At 41.8% G+C, this 5,587-nt stretch overlaps 1 protein-coding gene across 1 annotated transcript in view; it reads right to left on the bottom strand.

Moving 5' to 3' along the window:
- The window catches only part of LOC307228706 (arf-GAP with dual PH domain-containing protein 1), a 20,660-nt gene extending 17,058 nt beyond the window's left edge, over positions 1–3,602 (bottom strand). Inside the window, exons 1-2 of the mRNA XM_079998468.1 lie at positions 3,481–3,602; positions 3,244–3,339 (exon numbers count right to left, since the gene is read on the bottom strand). Of these exons, the coding sequence (XP_079854594.1) occupies positions 3,244–3,331 (88 nt within the window). The 5' untranslated portion in view covers positions 3,332–3,339; positions 3,481–3,602. The remainder of the gene's footprint in view (positions 1–3,243; positions 3,340–3,480) is intronic.
- Between the last annotated feature and the right edge of the window lie 1,985 nt (positions 3,603–5,587).

Here is a 5,587-nt window from a genome sequence, read left to right as displayed (position 1 = left end):
TTGTGGGGCAGTTCCGCCCGCCATACGCCACCCAAGTGGCGTGTTGAGGGCCGTCCGGCACAGAGCCACAGAAGACGCTGGGTTGTAGACACCAGTGTATTGCAGAGAGGAGGCTCGGTGGAACGGGCCAGGAGCAGATGGAACATGTCATGACAGGGCTCCTCTCCTGAGTGAGTGTGGGGATGGGGGTTTTAACCTGCCGCTCACGAGACCAAACAACGAGCAACAGGCATGCAGCCACCCTAACCCAATCACCTGGATCCAGGTCAGGTGCAGCTTGCCAACTTAAGTCATTCATGGTGGTGGCAGCCCTACTTTCCTCAGAACTTGAAAGCGTTATTCTTGGATTATTTTCATTTTATGAACAAGTTGTAATGTCTATATTACGCCGCAGGTGCCGCCATCTTTAGCGTAACGGAGTTTCCCCATTCACAGCTGATTGAGTCTGATTCCTCCGAAAGTGAGAGAGTGTTTGCATAAAAATCGAAGGGAAAATTTCAGACTTTTTTTTTTTTTTGGCTTTGGGAATAAAACCAACAAACCCTGCGTAAACATGTTTGGTTGATGTTGTGCAATGACCACAAATTGATGATATTGGAAGGATATGGAGCCTTTAATGTTATTATAGGCACATGGGGTTATCTGATTCAATTAGGCAACTGCACCCAATTCAACCTGAGCCAAAACAACAACTCAAGACGCACGCGCGCACACACACACACACACAGTCTATCAAGATGATTGGAAGCTGTTATTTAATTTGGAGTCTGTGAGGAATTTGCGAGCAGGCAATAACCGATCCTGAGGACGGACCACGGAGGAACGTGCAGGCGGGGGGCCCCGGTTCAGGAGGTGTTTAGTGCGATCGCCGCCCGACAGCATCGGAAATCACCCCAAAACTAGAGGTTTGGCCTCAGCTGTAGAACACACGCGCTGGGATAAAGGAACAGATTTACTGACGGTTCTGGATTTGATTTGTACACATCCACTGCGCCGACAAAGGCGACGGGTGATTTAAGGGTCAATTTGAAGCAGCTCTGAGCGACGTGCGTTCCATGTTATACTCTTGGCGCATTTTTTCAAGATCGATTTCGCCAAAGACGAACGCAGATTATCTGACAAACGATCTCTGTTGAAGGAAAATACGAAGGTAAACACTGAGTACTGGGCGGAAATAGGCTCAGATGAACTGGGCGCCGATATGAACTGGCAGGACCTGCTATGTAATCGTAATTATGATACGATTATAATATGTAATGCCGTGTCATAGCATGTGATACGATGTTATTAGAATCGTGTCCTTTGGGGTCAAAGCACAAGGTCAATCATCAGGAAGAATTCTCAACATCGACCCTGATGCAGAAGACTCGTTTTGACAAAAATAAACATATGAACGAAAACATAAAAGAATTCAGGCCTTAAAAAATATATAAAGATTCAAATTTTAGACAATTTCAAGATTTTTAAAGGCCTAATATATATATGAAACTGAATTTTAAGACCTTTGACCTTGGATAAGATCAATACATTTGTTGACTCTCACTGAGCACTTTATTAGGAACACCTGTACACCTACTTATTCATGCCATTATCTAATCAGCCAATCGTGGGTCAGCAGTGCAATGCATACAATCATGCAGATAGTGTTAATGTGTGTTGGCGCCAGTCGGGCTGGTTTGAGCATCTCTGTGGCTGCTGACCTCCTGGGATTTTGACGCACAACCGTCTCTGGAATTCACTCTGAAAGGTGCGAGATACAAGAAAACATCCAGCGAGCGGCGGTTCTGAGGACGGGAACGCCTCGTTGACGAGAAGGTTCAACGGGGAACGGAGAGGCCACGGTTGTGGTGAGCAGGGAAAAAACTGTGCATCCTGTGGTCAGAACGTGGCATCAGCAGCATGAATCCATGGACCCAACCTGCCCCGTGTCAACAGTCCAGGCTGCTGCTGGTGGTGTCATGTTGTGGGGAAGTTTTTCTTGTGACACTTTGGGTCGACACCAAACAACCATCGCTTGAACGCCACCGCCCATTTGAGTATTGTCGCTGACCGCGTGCGTCCCTTCGTGGCCGCGCCCATCTTCTAACGGCTACTTCACGCACCGCGGCACAAAGCAAACGGCGTCTCAGGCTGGTTTCACGAACGGACAGTGAGTCCAATGTTCTTCAGCTTCCTTCCCAGTCACGGGATCTGAATCCAACGCGACGCTTTTGGGATGCGACAGAACGGGAGATTCGCAGCATCAATGTGCAGCTGACAAATCTGCAGCAGCTGTGTGATGGAGTCATGTCAACATGGAGCGGAATCTCAAAGCGATGTCTCCAACATCTTGTGGCATCCATGCCAAGATGAGTTGAGGCTGTTTCGAGAGCAAAGGGAGGCCCCGCCCAGTATTAGCATAGCGTTCCTAACTAAGTGCTCGGCGAGTGTGTCCTGTTTCCACTGCAACTACAAAGGTCTGGGGTCATTTGAGGGGTTAATTTAAGGGCATTTTAGGACTGAATCTTGGAGCAGCTCTGAGGTGTGTGTGTGTGTGTGTGTGTGTGTGTGTGTGTGTGTGTGTGTGTGTGTGTGTGTGTGTGCACGCACATGTCAGGACTTGTGTGTCAAGACACCAGCTGCTTCCTTTCCACCTCTTTATCACATGCACACACACACACACACACACACACACACACACACACACACACACACACACACACACACACACACACACACACACACACAAAACACACAAATATCTCAATTTTTTTCCCCTCTACCCGGATATACAGTACAGTAACACACAGTAGGTGCATACATACAGTATAACAGTACAGACAGTATGTGAAGTACAAAGTCAGGGAAAAAATGTAAAACAGGGACTGGTTTTATCTTGTTGCTCCTTGGTGATTCATCAGCTCCGTTTCCTTGTAAAGTACCATGACACACGCACCTCTACTCTTATTAGTCATTTATGTTTTATCTTTTCTTTGGAGAATTTCTTTGAAAAACGTTCATCGGGATGAGGATACAGCAGCAGCACTTCATGAACTACTATTGGCTTTTTGAAACCATGGAACTGGATATGACTTTCAGTAGGTTCGCCGTTAGTACTTCAAGTACTTTTGGGTCTGGTGTTTGTACTTTTTTTTTTCTTAAATAAAAGCTCAGGGTAATCTCCCCCCCCCCCCCCCCCCAAAAAACTGCAAAACCAGATTTTTATTTTTAATCTTTATCATAATCCTTATAATAAAGGTTTACCTGGCGCGCCGCAGTCTGCGCATGCGTCGTTCCCAGGGCTGTGCTGGATCTCCCGCAGGGCTCTGGTTGCTCTCTCGTTCGCAGACATTTTCGATCCTTGAATCAGATTTTTATTTTTATTTTTTTGTTATTTTCGTTTTTTTTTTCATTATTATTATTAGAATTCTATCTATTATATATATATTTTTTTTTTTCCCACACTTTCTCCTTCTTTTCAGCCCCAGGAAGTGACAATACCTGGGCAGGTCCACACAGGTCCGAGGTGAGATCCTCCCAGTTTCACCCCCCCCCCCTCCAAAAAAAAAAAAAAAAAGAGGTTAAAAAAAATATATAATAAAAATAAAAATAAAAAATCAAGTTGTTGTCTCCTCAGGAGGGTTTCGCGCGGGAGTGCATCGTGTCCTCGGGTCCTCGGGTCCTCGGTGCGTGCGGGTCCCGGGCCGTGCAGCCCCGTGGCTCCTCCACCTTCTGCGGCTGAAGCTCCGCACTGAAGGAGGTGGAGCTGCGCCTGTCCCGACCTGCTTTTCCGCATTTCACTGCAGCTCTCGGTGCGGGGCAGGCGGTGCAAAGCGTGGTCTCCACGGCAGTTCTTAAAAAAAAAAAAATGAGAAAGAAAAATGTGCTCAAACGGTTCAAAGTAAATTGGGAAATAATTAAAAAATAAATAAATGAAAAAATTGTCATAACAATTATTATGGATGAAAAGATAATACAGAGCGAAAGTAATTCCAAAAAATGACACCGATTTTGAAATAATTTGGAAATAAATTGTCATAGAAAATAAAATACTTTGTAAATAACTTGAAAAGCGAATTAAATAAAATTTATAATTATTATGAATACAAAACTGTACAGAGCAATAATTTAAAAAAATACTATATCACAAATCACAGCAAACTGGAAATAATAGGGATGAAAAAAAAAATCAAGAAACTTTTTTTGGTCAAAATAATAAAAGCTTTTATCTTTGCCACCACTACCAAGGCGTCGGTCCATGTGTGAGTTTGATTTTCAAGATGCAAAGTCAGCTGGTGAAAAGGTAGTTTGTGAAGTGAAGTGCTACACTGGTGAAAAGGTAGTTTGTGAAGTGAAGTGCTACACTGGTGAAAAGGTAGTTTGTGAAGTGAAGTGCTACACTGGTGAAAAGGTAGTTTGTGAAGTGAAGTGCTACACTGGTGAAAAGGTGCTCTCTCACTGGTCGCCGGTTCCTGTTGATTTAATTTGGTCAATCAAGTCAGATCAGAGATTTCTACCTTTGGGGTTTTGTGGTGGTGTTGCTGCATGACGTCACCGCCAGGTGGCGGTAGGGCACCATCCTCCTGCACGTGTTCACACTATAACACCTGTACGTCTTACTTTGGGGATTCGTGACTTGCCTTCCTCGAGTATTTCTTTCATTTCATTTTTCTTTCTATATTTATTATGGTTTTATTTGCATTCATTTATTTGTGCTGATTTCCTGCTGAATTCAATGATTACTGTCATGATGATCACAATCCTTGGTTTATTGTTCTAAACAGAACCTGTACCGAACCTCAATCTGTTCACTGATGTTTTTTTACTATGATATAATCGTGTATTCAACATATATTTTATATATCCAGGCTCTGAATCAATATATAACTTTTGATTTCAGAGTAACCCACCGCGTTCATATCCACCCGTGTGATTAATTCAGTTATGGAAAATGTGAGGAGATAATTCAGTTTGCCCTCTGCACCCCTCCCTATCTATTAAAACAACCCCATCCTTAAAATAGGATGAAATAACACTTTAACATCAGTAAACTTACTATTTATTTATTACCACTACTTTTATAATTGCTACTATTATTAATTGGACTATTATTATTATTACTACTATTATTATTACTACTATTATTATTACAACTATTATCATTACTATAATAAATATTATTATTACTATTACTATTATTATTACAATTACAACTACTATTATTACTATAATTATTACTACTATAATAATAATAATAATAATAATAATAATAATATAATAATTTCTACTCTTATTACCATTCGTACAATCATCATTATTACTATTGTTAATAGTATTATTATAATGCCATTATTACTATTATAACCATCCTACTATCTCAGCAGAAATCAATAAGGTTCTTTGTTTTGAACGGTGGCTACAATTAATTTGTACTTTATTTTATTGCCAAGAATGCCATAGTGTTATGTTATGTTGTGTTGTGTTGTGTTGTGTTGTGTTGTGTTGTGTTGTGTTGTGTTACATTACGTCACGTCACGTCACGTCACGTCACATGTTATGATATGTTATTTTTATATCATGTCATGGTTATCTTGTGTTATGGTTATGT

The sequence above is a fragment of the Zeus faber genome, assembly GCF_960531495.2.
Source record: "Zeus faber genome assembly, chromosome: 4".
Lineage (NCBI taxonomy): Eukaryota > Metazoa > Chordata > Actinopteri > Zeiformes > Zeidae > Zeus > Zeus faber.
Note: the sequence above shows the minus strand (reverse complement) of the source record. Positions and strands in the feature narration are given on the sequence as shown.